This window comes from Notolabrus celidotus, chromosome 11 (genome assembly GCF_009762535.1).
Source record: "Notolabrus celidotus isolate fNotCel1 chromosome 11, fNotCel1.pri, whole genome shotgun sequence".
NCBI lineage: Eukaryota > Metazoa > Chordata > Actinopteri > Labriformes > Labridae > Notolabrus > Notolabrus celidotus.
Window position 1 is genome coordinate 13,341,227 of NC_048282.1, and position 13,744 is coordinate 13,354,970.

The following is a 13,744-nucleotide window of genomic DNA, read 5'->3' on the forward strand; positions in this document are numbered from 1 at the left end:
ATGACACAAATCTGTTCCTGAGCGCTCTTTTGAAGCCTATCTTTGCCGTGTGCCATATTGGAAATGCTGAACACAACCAAACTTCGTCCCAGCTAGTGTGAGATAGAGGCAGGCCTTTAGCCTTTTCGCTAACTGCCTGTCAATCAATCCACAAAAAGTTTATTTCCAATGAGACAACTCCATCCCGTAAGATTCTGAAACCTTAACAATTCTACACATTTTATCAGTTTGCTGTATTCAGGAGCTGGAAATAGAGTGGATACTTTGACCTCAAAAAATACACAAGAAATTTACGAACTTGGCCAATTAAAAGTACACTTCATTTAGGGATTTGATGTTATGAATGATTAATACCTGGAGACATCAGTTTGTTTTCTGCTTAAGCATGAAAAAGTGATCTTTCATCACTTTATCGATGATCTGCTAAAATAGAAAAACTGTTAAATAAAAGTTGTCAACATGATGTTAGAAGTGATGCATTTCTCAAACTGCTTTAATAAAAATACATTCACACCATTCAGTGTCCCAATGTAAACTTTTGCTTCAAGATACTCAACCCCAGCATTACTATTTCTATTGTAAAAGTTGTATCATTTTTAGGGGGTGAATTCTTCATGAATTATTTTAACCTTAATGTTTCTCCATGTTTATGATAAACCTCAAAATATGAACCTTCAGTCTGTTTTTTTTAATATCTTCATCTCCTGAGAAGGCCTGGATTTAGCTAAATTCTTTATGGTATCACCAAACAAAGGCAGCTCTCTCACGCAGCATTCGAACACCAAAGCGCTGCCACTCTCCTTGATGGATCCACATCTCCTGGGTGGTGTCCAAACATGCCAACACTGCCCCCCCCTTCCATGAAATCAGCCACGGGTCCATGTCCTGGAGGGGGAAATTAATTACAGCTCATTCAAAAATCTGTGTGAAGCATTTTACCCCCAGTTTGCATTTCATCTTTTTAATACACAACATATCACAGGTTACCTTTGGCCGTATAATGACTTCCACATTGTCCACCAGTCTTCGAAATGATGGTGGCATCTTGTTGATGATGCGGTGAAGCAGAAACTCCTGTGCACCGTGGAACATGAGCCCACCTCCCACTACCAGGATGGAGCTGTACATCTTACGTTTGGTCTCATCTGATGCTGTTAATACAGAAGGACAATGTGAGCTCAAAACCGATTTAAGCACCCTAAACTATGTTCCTTCCTCTGCTCTCCCTGAGTATAATCATATTTCCATAGTATCTTTTAAAAAGTCATTTTTAACACTACAATTTGTGACCTAAACTATATCTTTGAAACAGCGAATCATCTCTTTGTCACTCCCTTCTCACTTTGCGTCTTGGTCCTTACCACAGCAGTCAATGCTGTGCAGGATGGCCTTATCCAGGCCCAGTGCTTTGCTTTCAAACTGGCTGATGATAGCAGTCTTCCTGGAGCAGTTAGCGGACTGGGCCTCTTCCACCTCTCCTGCCCCCATAAGGCATTCCCCTTGTGCAGTCCCAAGCTCCAAGTCTCCCTTCGTCACTCCTCCACTACTGCTGCTCCCACAGCCCCTTGGAAGGTCAGAGAGGTCTCCGATCCCCCCTTGACCACTCATGTCTCCATCCAAACCTCCACATGGTCGGGAAATAGCCTTCCGGTCTGTAGCAGATTTGGAGGACTGGAGGGGAAGAAGCAAAATTGACCAGAGTCATTATACGTGTATGCAATGCAGTTGAGTTTAATTCAGTGTTTTCAATAAGTGTATAAGGGGGTTACCTGGTCCTGTTTGCTCTGTGTAGCAAGCAAGTAATGTTCATCATGAGGATCTTCAGAGTCACCTTGGGAACGGTACTGAAGCAGTGTCATCTTCTGACCAACAATGCCAAATGTCGTCGGATAGAAAAGACCCATAGGTGCCTAAAATATGCATATATTCGTAGTTACTAAAGACACAATTAGAGCAAAGGTATACAAATAATTTGAATACACAAGCTGTGGAGAGAATAATGTGAAAGTACCTCTAATTTCTCATCTCCCAGTCGAACCTGGTAGAGAAGAGCAGGTGCTTCTGGGAAACGTGTCTGGAATTCATGATCCTGTAGTCCTGATATATCCTGTTAAAAAGTAAGAACCACCATGTAGATAGACAAAAAAAATCAACTGTCCCAATGTCTTCATGATCATTAGAGCTATAGCTAATGCATGGATCCTATCCCCTATGCAATACATACTTGGTTTAAATGGCAGAAGGTCTCTTTCAGGTGTTGCAGAAGCTGACAGTCCAGTCTGCTGGACAGCTGACAGTTTCTGTAGGGAAAACCTGCTCTCTGCAGGAGCCAGAAGAACGTACGAGTAACATCTGAGCCACCGTATGCTAAACACAGCCTGCAAAATGAAACACAGGAGAAAATGTAACTTCAAAGACGGTGGGTTTAGGGGCAGAACATTTAGATAATTTACTTTTTTATTTCCTGCATTCTGGAGCTATGGAGCACAAGTATTAATGTGATCACAGATTTGTGCTGGGGATGTCTTAAATAAAAGGAAAATAATCAAACAACAAATGACTGATATTTCATGCATCAAGTTCAAATTACAGTAAGATTTACATGGAAATTCACATGGTCAAATGAAGTATAGCTCAAAGACGAAGCGCTCTACTGCTTCACTCACTTCAGCTGTACACTCTGTTTCTTTCTCTTTTTTGAAGTTATATTTTTGGGGCATTTTTGCCTTTAATGGATAAGACAGCTGAAGAGAGACAGGAAATGTTGGGAGTCGAGAGTGGGGCTGGACATGCAGCAAATGGTAGTGGCTGGAGTCAAACCTGCAACCTTTGCGACAAGAGCTATAGCCTCTGTATATGGGGCGGGCGCTTAGACATCTTGGCCAACGGCGCTTCTACACTCGGTTTCTTGAGATGTATCAGGTGAAGTTATGAATAAACAAACAAATAAGTGCAACTAGGTCAGTATTGTAAAATCTGAAAGAAGAATTCCATACTATAAGAGTACAGGTTTCTGTGATAGTCTAAAGGTATTACCTTTTGGACATTTTCAGAGGCAGGAATAAAGAGAAAGAGAGAGAGACGTCCGTTCTGTGTTCAAACTGATTGAAGGTTTACCTCTCCTTTTTAGTAAAGACCTACTTTTGCTACTGTTGTAAAAGCTTGAACCTTGTCCCAATGTCATTAATTACCATTCAGGTTTGGAGAGTGTTGCTAGACTGTGTCTGATTTCGAGACCACCTGCTACATACTACCTTCGAATGTTTGCACTAAGTACTGCATACTACATACTGCTGACTGCGTTTGAAGGTAGTGTGTAGCATGACTGCTCTGTTGGATCTGTTCTGCAGTATGCTGGGCCAGGTTAAGAAGTGATTAATATGAAATTTAATAATTTTCACATCACCTAAAAACTGAGAGCCCTCGTCAAAAAAGAAAGAAAGAAAGAAAAAAAGCGGGATGTTAGCGTGGTGCATTGTGGGAAACAGTACGCAAAGGAGACTGGTCAGATGCATACTGTGAAATTATCCCCAATCAGTATGACATCAGGGTAGTTTTGGCAAACTGCAGATTTTGCTCGTTCACATACTGCATACTGAATTTTGGACAAATCTGTACGTACTGCTAGTGTAGTAGACGGCTTTAAAAACAGCAAGTGTCAATTTTTCACATTGTTCACCAGCTGCTCTGATAACTGGGTCAAAAGAATTACAATTAATTTAAATTGGCTGGACCACGACGATATATGGTAATGCAAAATATCAAGATGAAACACAAAACTTGATTCTATAACAAATGCACATTATGCAGATGTCAAATGCTGCACTTCAATTCAGACTTCAACACAGAACAGATCATTTTATCAAACACTCCTTTGTGTCTCCTACTTATCAGTGTTTTGGCATTTTATGTGTACAAGTAATGAATAAAATATTTTATGGATATTGTGTAACTTAAACAAAAAAATGTTTTGTAGTCCTACCTGGAGTTGCGATGGGAAACTCCATCCTCTACACAACAAACACTCGTCTTTTGGTCTCCTACATCCACGACACATGCACTGCTCAAACCACTGCCAAACGTGGCGCACACTGATTCCTGGTGCACTATGATTGCTGCTCATGCACACAAACAACACACACACAACACACAAACATGTGGGTGGGAAAGCAAAAGAGACAGATTTGTTGGTTCTCTATCTATGCAGAATGTATTAATACATTTATTTAATATATATTAGTGTAGTACCTGAGAAGCCCATTTTAAGCAGCAGCATGTTGACAACTTCTTTTATGTGTTGCCTGTTGCAGATGTCTGGAACTAGTAGAATGCATCTGTAATACTGAAAACCAGTCACAGGAAGAAATTTAATTTAAATATACAGGGTATGAAAAGTTATAAAATGTAATACTGACATGTTAATATATTAAGGCTTAAAGTTATGCAGAATGAGGAGCATGATAGATTTGAGTCACAGGTGGGCAATTTAATTACAGCCACTTTGCTGCACAGTTATCCAAGAAGTCTGAGTTCAATTTTTTCTTGTTAAAATATAATTTATCATATCATCCTGTGGAACAGAACTGGCAATTAAAGCTGCAAGCAGCAACTAACAGACCCTCGCACATTCACGCAAGTAGGGGTGTGGGTCATGGCGGGGTTTGGTGCAAGTTAAAGTGAGAAAACTTTTCCTGCATCCCAAAGCATTTTAATGAAATATTCCTGGTCCTTGGTCTACTGCCTGTGGTTGAACCTGAAGTAGTTTTAGGTCCCCTTTATCAAGGAGTGTCCACAAGCTCTTAATGCTGCTAGGAGGTAAGAGGATCAAGGAGAGAGGAGGGAAATTCGGATGACGGACGAACGAGGATACACAAGCGAAGCCTTCACAAAAGTCTTTTAACTGACAGACATGGTACATTATGGACACAGTGCCCTATTAAAAACAGAACATTCAGAGAACAGGGTTTACATGTTTGCTGTTAAGAGGTCTAGCCAATATTAAACTCCTTGCGCTTCTCCTGGGACATACCATAAGAAAGGTGCTTCAGTCAGGGTGTCTGGGTCAAAACTTAAGGACATTTTTTTTACATTCTAGTTTTATTTTTTGTCCTCAACTATATCACGCTCCACGCACACAAAGAGCAGCTGATGGTCGGAGGAGAGGTTGTAACGTTTGGCTTTTCAAATCCCAAATCCCAGTCTTTGTGCGGTTATTAAATTGCACCCTCACCATTGCGATTGGGATTGATTCATTGTGCAGCACTAACTGCAACCAGAAAATCCATGTTTCTTGATGCCCATTTCTAGTTTCAAATAACGTGAACAGATCTAACTTTATTAGCTGTTTCCTGTGCCGTTAGCTGGTGACTAACAGTATATCATACTTTGAAGAACATGCACAGCTTGCAAATACACACAAACAGCTTGCATGGCTCACTGCTGTCAGTTTAAAAAAACAGGATGATTTCAAGCTCAACTCTTAAATTAGAATAGATGAATGGAAATGAAAGGTGTTTTGGTCTGTTGATGTCCTGAAATTCTCTTAATCCCTGTTCTTTCAAACACGTTTACATATATCCATTCATCGGTCACCCTTTCAGGTCCAGGTTCTGCAAAACTCCAGATGAATCAGAAAAAATCATTTTTGATGTATTCATTATCTTCTCACTACAATACATTGCAGAATACTTTTTAAGTATACCTCAAATAAGAAAACTATATGGAGAAGCTTCGGCTGCTGCTTCTACCTTCAAGTCTTTAAGGGAGATATCCAGTTGCTTTTGAATCGTATGGCTCCAGATTGTCTCCAGGTCGGCCAGGACAGCAGGCAGTGATCCTCCAGGACCTGCATGTACATTGAGCTGACCTCTCATAATAGGCCAGTGGATGTTGTAACAGTCAGTTGGATTCACATTAATGGCCTGCATGATGGCCGGATGGAAAGGTTAAGCATGAGGGCAAAAGAGGGTAAGCAGGGGGAAAAAAAGAGTTTAGGAATTGCAAAAGGTTTATTGGTCCCATTTGTTAAACGTATTACACATACTGACCTCCTCTCCCACCAGATAAGACTGATGTTGGGCTGTGTTGGTCCACCTCACCCTGGTGCTGCTGTCTAGAACTGCTGGGTTGATCTGACAGTTATAAGCTCTTGACTGAAAACAAAAAAACACAGAGTGTGTGAGTGAATTCTTGAAATTATTGAACAATCAAGCAAAAAACTTACAGACACAAAATTCTGGAGTCGTTTCTTATTATATTTTACATTTCCATTTCTAGCCCCATTCACCACTCTGTGATGTCATGGTACACTGTTACTTGGCTGACTTCTATGACTGTCAGTCTAGGGGGGATGGGCTTGCCTAGTCAACACCAGTGTATATTGGGAGAATTGATGAGAGTGGCAGAATAGGTGGGAGACGCTAAGACGTTTTTTAGAGTTTAAGGAGAAAAGAAGAGTATTGCCGAAGATCTGCCTTTGTCGTATTTTCAGTTTTGTCTGCGTCTACTTATAAACAAACTCGAGTCAGAGTTAAATAGGGACGCTGACAAACCACAGCAGGGCAGACCAAAGTCAACAGGGTCAAGCCAGAGGAGAGCCACCACGGGGGTAAGCCCTTGATTCACCCTTTTCCTCTAGCCGACATCCAAGCCTCAGAAGCCATGAACTCTGAATCCCTGGGGTTGTGTTACCGTGACAGTGAGCATGGAACAGTTTCACATTTCTGCTGCCTGAATGTTTCAGATAAATTCACAACGTACGCTCTAATTATTTTCTCTGTTTCTCAAAATACAGACCTGTTCAGTGGATGCAGGTGTTCTCCTCACCCCATTCGACATCTTCTTGGACCATATGGCTTGGTCAACCATTTTAAGCCCATTCTGCCTCTGCTCTTTGCTCTCTGGTTTCTATTGGAAACAGAAAGAAGCAAAAAAGAATATGAGAATGAAGGAGACATCAAATACACAAATGTATTGTGATTGTATCTGATCATAAGTTACATACATCTAGACCTGCCCTCAACAGCCAGTCGTCTTCAAATTTGGGCTGCCCACTTTGCTTGTGTCTGCGGGCTATAACATGTGGAACTGTCACAGGAAGAGTGTCTGTTGCTCGGCCAATGCGGAGTGCCCTCGATCCAGGGTGGATAACAATTACAAAATTGCTCTGTATTTGCTGTGAAAAAGGAATATATATTAGCTGTTTGAAAAGAATACATCTATTCAAAAGCACAGTATATGACATGAGGACATGAGTTTATTGTTTCACTTTAAGATTGTATGAAAAAAACAGTTGTATCACCTTCTGTGAAAGATTGTTTGCTACACAGTTTATTTGTTACTAATTCCCATGATTCTGACAGCATCTGATCCAAAAAACAATCAATGGAAAAATAAATGTAAAATAAATATTTTGCACGTAATGTAGACGGCCTGCTGCTGTGGACATGCCGGAATCCAGCAGCAACAGCTACCACCTTCCTACCTACAGTCTGGTTCTGCTCGAGGTTTCTGCCTGTTAAAAGGTTGTCGTCCTTGCCGCTGTAACAGGCTAAATACTGTGAGGTGCAATGCTCATGGTGAATTAAGATGAGATAAGATTAAGTCCTGTCAATAAGAGGGGACTGGATCTTATCCTGTCTTGATGTTGGGTCTTTGATAATAATTTAACATAGAGTATGGTCTAGACCTGCTTTGTTCGTAAAAGCGTCTTGAGATAATGTTTGTTGTGATTTGGCGCTATACAAATAAAGACTGATTGATTGTTAAATTTTTTGTCTCTGCAAAAAATAGGAGCATTAAGAGTATCAGGTGTAGGTCCCATGGAGAACTGCTGTACCGCTGTTAATTTATGGTAGATAGGTTAGATTTCCTTCCCCACACTTTTATTTATTTAATGTCATCCTTTTGTAGGATAAAATATTAAATACAGCATTAAAGTAATAAACAAAGCACTCTGCACATTATGGAGAGGGATGTTCAGTGACTAGCAGGCAGCTTTAGGCCTGATAATGTTAAATGAGAGAGTTAAGAGTTATCTATTAATATCTGGGTAAGAATTGTGTTAAATTAAATCAAGGGTATCATCATTACTGCATAAAAGACACGTCCATCTATCATCGCTATACTATTTGTGAAAATACGCTCAGTTCATTTATGATTTAAATATAAAACCATGTCATGAAACCAAAGGGGACAGGGCTTTTTCAGTCAGGGCTCCTAGACTCTGGAACAGCCTGCCAGAGGAGATCAGACTTGCAGAGTCAGTCCCATGTTTTATGTCATTACTCAAGACACATTTTTACAGGAAAGCATATATTGTGTGATTTTATTTAAAAGGTGAAATATCACGCTTTTTTTTATCAATATATATTGGTCTAAGAGGTCCCCAAAACATGTCTTTAAAGTTTATGCTCAAAAAAACACTTTGAAATCAGATTTTGGCATTCCTGAAATGCCTCTTCTTCAGTCCTCCTCAGAACAGTCTGTTTTCTCTCTGACCACGCCCCCTCAGAAAGTGAATGTGGCCTCGGCTCTCCGGCACGTTGATCTAATGTTTACATGTTGGCTGAATATACACGGCTGCTCACAGATCGCGTTACTTCAACCCTCTGAATCTGATCCAGAATCTGATCCTGACGGAGAGGCGCCTGCAGCAGGACCTTTCTGAAGGATTGGTCACAGATTTAGTGTTTCTTGTTGTTTTATTTATCAGTATGTCGACGTGTGCCTTGGTACACAGCTACGAACATGTAACTATGTGGCTATGCTAACTAGCGCTAGCACTTATCCATGATAAATAAAAAGCATCCACTAGATCTTCAAATCTGCAGACGTGGGGAGAAAAACCGACCTCTGCCAGAAAGGCAGCAGGACCTTTCTGAAGGATTGGTCACAGATTCTGTGTTACTTGTTGTTTTATTTGTCAGTATGTAGACGTGTGTCTTGGTACACAGCTACAGCTACAGCTACAGCTACGACATGTAGCTATGTAGCTATGCTAAATGGCGCTAGTACTTATCCATGATAAATAAAAAGCATCCACCAGATCTTCAAATCTGCAGACGTGGGGAGTAAAACCAACCTTTGTGTTTATTAAGACAGCCTACAACTAGCATGTCTCCCTCCTAAGCTCCTTGTTAGCACATATTTGTAATGAAAAACGGAGGGAGATTCAGTATTATTTTATACAGTCTATGGGCTGAACAAGCTCCGAGCTCTGACTCCATGACAGACCGGATATTGTTGTTACGTAACAAAAACACAGAAGTCTGAAACGGCTCGTTTCACACACATTTACAGAAAGGTGGAGAAATCAGAACAGGGGCAGAATGGATTTTTTTCATTCTCAGGGGTTTGTACACATGCCAGGGAAACATATTTCAGGTAGAGAACCATTAAAAAGTCGATTTTGCATGATATGTCACTTTTAATTTTAGCTCGGATTTTAAGTGTCTGTTTTATAAGTTTGTAGGGTTTTTAAGCTTTTATTTCATTTACATTTTTTATCGCTTCATTTTGCTTTGCTCTTATTCTTGTTTTTATTGCCCACTGTAAAGCACTTTGTTACTTGTATTGATAAGTGTTATATAAATAAAGTATTATTATTATTATTATTAAATCCGGACAGCGTTAAACCATAAACCAGTGGTGTCCAAACTTTTTTCAAAGAGGGCCACATTTGATGTTGTCAGAATACTTCAGGGCCATTGGCTCCTACTGAGACTTAGGAATCATAAAAGTTATAAATGAAATCTCTATTTAATAAAAATTATTTTACATTTTTTCTCAACAAATCAGTAATTAGGTAGTCCTCAGTTCTCCACAAGCCACGTAAACATTAGCAAACTTTATCTTCTTCCGGAGGAAATTTTTTTTCATTAGGGTCGGGAAATGTGGGAAAAATATTATATCATTATTTTTCTATGGCAGGATCACGATCTGGATTTCATCACACTTCTATTTCATGTTGTTTTTAAGAATTTTCTGACCAGCAGACAACATTTTAAGAACTAAATAATTCTTGTCCTGCATTCTGAACTATTTTCATGCAACAAATTTTGCCCTTTCTGCACAATTTCATAAATTTGATCTTGTCTTGTGTCCTCTGTTGTGTCTTCTGAACTTGAAAGTAGTCCATATGAAGCTTTTTGAGACGTTTCTGGATTGACTTAGTTTTGTTTGTGCGCTTGAAAGAAACTGCAAATGTACAGATGATTCAGAATGTGATTAAATTCTGTGCTATAAATAACACATTTTAAGATGGAAGCTTGGGGCCATAAATAAATGGATCTTGGGCCACGATTGGCCCCCGGGCCGTACTTTGGACATGCCTCATCACCTCAAGACTCGATTATTGCAATAGCATCCTCTACGGTTCACCCAACACCCTCCTCAACAAATTACAATACATACAAAACTCAGCTGCACGCCTCCTCACTCACTCCCGCTCCAGAGACCACATCACCCCAGTCCTTCAGAACCTCCATTGGCTTCCCATCCCCTCCAGAATACAGTACAAGATCCTCCTCATCATCTACAAAGCCCTTCATAATCTAGCTCCCTCCTACCTCATCGACCTTCTGCAGCCATACATACAATACAATCCCTCCCGCAACCTCCGCTCCACCAATGCCAGCCTCCTCACCCCTCTCACCAAACCCAAGCACCAAAACTGGGGGGACAGGGCCTTCTTTGTCGCTGCCCCCACCCTCTGGAACTCTCTCCCCCTACACCTCAGACTCTGTCCCTCACTCACCAACTTCAAATCCAGACTCAAAACCCACCTATTTAGAAAGGCTTTTAAACTATAATTGATTTAATTTTTTTTGTTTTGTTTTTGTTTTATTTTTTCTTGTTTTGTTTTATTTTTCTGCCTTGCTTTTCTTTGCGTTTTTGCACTGGTTTCCTTTGCTTTTCGATTGTATAATTTATTTTCTTGTAACGTGTCTTGGAGAATCTTTTAAAGCGCTTTTACAAATAAGATGTATTATTATTATTATTATTATTATTATTATTATTATTATTATTATTATTATTATTATTATGCCTGCCATAGACTGTAAATAAAACAGCAAGTGACGTTTGATTGTGCGACAGCTATGGCGTCATCATTCAGCGTCCGGCAAGTAGTGTGAGAATTGTTTAACTATGCTCACTACGAGCTGAATAAATAGCCCACTGCATTTATACAGTCTATGCATACAACTCACTATGTTGAGAGCAGGTTGATAGCAGTGAAGAGGGGATGAGTTTGTGGTTTCGGACATTATAGTATGACTCAAACACATCACCAAAACATTGTTTACCCGAATTTTCATCCGCGAATCTCTATTTTGAAAGGGCTTTTCACGACTTCTTGAGACTTTCAGAATTATTAAGACTTATTTTTGAGTTTACGATCAGAAAATATAACATTATTTAACCTAGCCAAAATTAAAAACAACATACTAGTAAAACTGCATGTGTAATGTGTTTCTCCGAGATAGAGTCGTTCAAGCAGTACTGCGCGACCCTTTCACTCCACAACACGGTAAGTCTATGCCCGTGAACGTATCACAACACAGGATTACATGGATTCATTCATCATTAGCCAACGCTATGTAAGCATGTAAGAACATTAAATAAATGTAGTAGCACTCAGCTTCCTTTCTCACCTCGTGAAGGGGCTCTGCGATGGCAGCAGGAGCGATGGGTCTTTTCACGCCGCGCTGTTGCTCCTTCTCTTTCTCCTTGTCTCGCTCCTTGTCTTTCTCCTTCCCGTTGTCTTGCACTTTCTCTGCCTGAGTCATGTTTGCAGTCAATACTTTACAAATATACAGCTATGCATATTCCAGTCCCCACAAAGAATATAGACAAGTACCCTGAACTGAATCAAACACGGTCAGTAGTGGTCCAGACGTACAGATGCTTCTTTTTCTTTAGTACTTCCGTCTTATGGAGGTTGGCATCTATAATTGTTGCATTACCGCCATCTGCAGGATTGCATTACTTCTACAGCAGGGGCGTCAAACTCATTTCAGTTCAGGGGCCACAAACAGCCAAAGTTGATCTGAAGTGGGCCGGACCAGTAAAATCATGACAAAATAACCTTTAAATAACAACAACTCTAAATTTTTTCCCTTTTTTTCAGTGCAAAAAGTACAAGAACACTCTGAAAATGTTCACATTAAATGAACTACCTTTCTACAAAAAGGTAGTTTAATGATTGGTAGTCACTGCCAGATGCAAATACCGTATGTACAGCACTGTTAAATGTTGTGCTGTTGTGTCTGCATGTGTCTTCTTTAAAATTTCCTCATTGCTGCTTCCTGATTGTCTTGCTCCATGTATTTTATGTCCATGGACACTTTCTCAAAAACTGTCATATCATGACCTTATGTTGCTTTTAGTCATTTTTAATCGTATGGTGCTATTTGTACTTTTCTTTTTTTCTCTTTTTTGTTTGTTTGTTTGTTTGTTTGTGTTTTGGTTTCTCCTCTACCTTCTTATTTTGATTTTATTTTACTCTATTTTATCTTTGTTTAATCATGATCTTTTTAGGGAGCCTTTTTTAACATCTGGCAAGGGACTACGGATGTAACTAGCCTTTTGGCTAACTCTGGCATATTTACAGAAATGTTAATTAATATGCATGGTCCTTTTAAATAATAAATAAATAAATAAATAAATAAATAAAAACAGCTGTTGTATTTTTTTGCCATGATGAGTCTCAAAATATGGGCAGAATATTTTACTCTTTAAGCCCTGAAACCTGCTGCGAACACACCAAACACAAAGGTTACCCATCCACCTGACACACAGAGTATAATGTTTACAGCAAAAGAACAGATAGATTATAATAATGAAGAAGGTAAAGTTGACTATTTTGGACCCCTCAGCTCCAGCATGAACAGTTCGCTTGCTGGACAGTGTTGTATGCAGGGGTGTAGTGCTATAGTGTAGTTTTTGGCCCGCGGGCCGCATGTTTGGCACCCCTCTTCTACAGTGTAAATTGCAGTGATCTCCTTCTCAAATACCATTCTATATAATCCAGACACAGTTGCCTTGGTTTGCGCAGTTCCCTGCCGAAGTGTAATATCTATTTCGTTGTGCAGATCCAAAACAAATCCATCAATATAATTGGTTGGTGTCTGGGATAACCAAGTGTTGAGTGTAAAATCAATCCATAGTAATTTGAGACTGCAATGTTAACAAGAAAAATGTCTTAGTCCCCGCATTTTAACCTCAAACCTCAAGTGCAAATAATGTAGTTAAAAGATAGGGTGGTTATAATCATGGACATTTTTTACATAGCTAACTCAAATAGCTAACTCTAACTAATCTGCACTTGTGTATTCTGTATTTTATTATTATTATTATTAGATTTTATTATATTTTATTTGATCTGTATTTTATTTGATCTGTATTTATGTCTTATTTTATTTCTTCTACTATTAATATTTTGACTTTCTTATTTACTGTTTATAAGAGTAATGACCGAATTTCCCTCCCCGGGCTAAAGAAAGTATTTCTGTTTCTGATTCTGATTTTGATTCTAGACCATTTTAAGGTGCTGATCCCCTGAAAATGTAATTACAGGAGCTTGTACCCAACCAGATTTTAAAATTCAACAGGTGTATGTGTAAAAATGTTGAGCTTATATTCTAGGTATTGATTTGATTGTAGTGTAGTCAGTCTATAATATTTTGAATCATACATGTATATATATATATATATATATATATATATATATATATATATATAT

General features: G+C 39.2%; 1 protein-coding gene across 2 annotated transcripts; it reads right to left on the reverse strand.

The window, feature by feature from the left end:
• Positions 1-475: 475 nt before the first annotated feature.
• actr8 (actin related protein 8) lies at positions 476-11,933 on the reverse strand. 2 transcript variants are annotated; one of them, XR_004633006.1, is made up of 13 exons: positions 11,655-11,933; positions 7,004-7,174; positions 6,796-6,906; positions 6,048-6,152; positions 5,748-5,921; positions 4,249-4,342; positions 3,983-4,115; positions 2,225-2,378; positions 2,012-2,107; positions 1,770-1,910; positions 1,343-1,671; positions 988-1,151; positions 476-885 (listed from the first exon to the last, which is right to left on the reverse strand). XR_004633006.1 is itself a non-coding variant. In XM_034696020.1 (13 exons), the coding sequence occupies exons 1-13, from the start codon at positions 11,787-11,789 to the stop codon at positions 742-744; spliced, it is 1,932 nt and encodes a 643-aa protein (XP_034551911.1). In that variant the 5' UTR covers positions 11,790-11,931; the 3' UTR covers positions 476-741. The 2 variants fall into 2 exon arrangements, 1 of the variants encoding a protein (XP_034551911.1); XM_034696020.1 differs by having other exon boundaries at positions 1,362-1,671; positions 11,655-11,931.
• Between the last annotated feature and the right edge of the window lie 1,811 nt (positions 11,934-13,744).

Coding starts and splice junctions, on each gene's coding strand:
- actr8 (XM_034696020.1), bottom strand. CDS start 11,789: ATGACTCAGGCAGAGAAAGTGCAAGACAACGGGAAGGAGAAAGACAAG. Junction 7,175..11,654: donor TCGCAGAGCCCCTTCACGAG/GTGAGAAAGGAA, acceptor CCTTTTTCACAG/CAAATACAGAGCAATTTTGT. Junction 2,379..3,982: donor GTTTCCCATCGCAACTCCAG/GTAGGACTACAA, acceptor TTCATTTTGCAG/GCTGTGTTTAGCATACGGTG.